The 354-nt window shown below is 56.8% G+C and overlaps 1 protein-coding gene across 1 annotated transcript in view; it reads right to left on the bottom strand.

Annotated features, from left to right (window-relative positions):
- Positions 1–354, bottom strand: part of LOC119585381 (carotenoid isomerooxygenase-like) — an 89,132-nt gene that overhangs the window by 1,515 nt on the left and 87,263 nt on the right. Inside the window, exon 3 of the mRNA XM_037934047.1 lies at positions 39–301. Coding sequence (XP_037789975.1) covers positions 39–301 — 263 coding nt within the window. The remainder of the gene's footprint in view (positions 1–38; positions 302–354) is intronic.

The raw sequence follows: 354 nt of genomic DNA, 5'->3' as shown, positions 1-354 counted from the left end.
CCAACACCAAGGATGGATAGAGGCACACAATCCCTTACTTGGACGTGTAGGTGACCTCTCCCCCCTGGACGGTGACCAGATGGAGAAGGGCCAAAGGATCAAACAAATGCCTGTAGGACGTGTTCCCGACATGTCGCATCCCGGGACCCACTCTCGTAAGGCGTCCCTCCAACCACGCAGGAACCACGCCCTCTGTCACGCCCTGGACGGGAGTGGGCGTGTCCTTCTCGCAGTGACGGAGCCACGAGGTAGTCGGCGGATCAGACTCCCCGTGGGCGAGGGTCAGCAGAGCGAAGATGACCTTATGGGAGATGTAAATGGGAGTTCTTGTATTGTTCGCAAAAGGATTAAAAA

Source organism: Penaeus monodon, chromosome 19 (assembly GCF_015228065.2).
Source record: "Penaeus monodon isolate SGIC_2016 chromosome 19, NSTDA_Pmon_1, whole genome shotgun sequence".
NCBI lineage: Eukaryota > Metazoa > Arthropoda > Malacostraca > Decapoda > Penaeidae > Penaeus > Penaeus monodon.
This window is presented reverse-complemented; position numbering and strand designations above follow the sequence as displayed.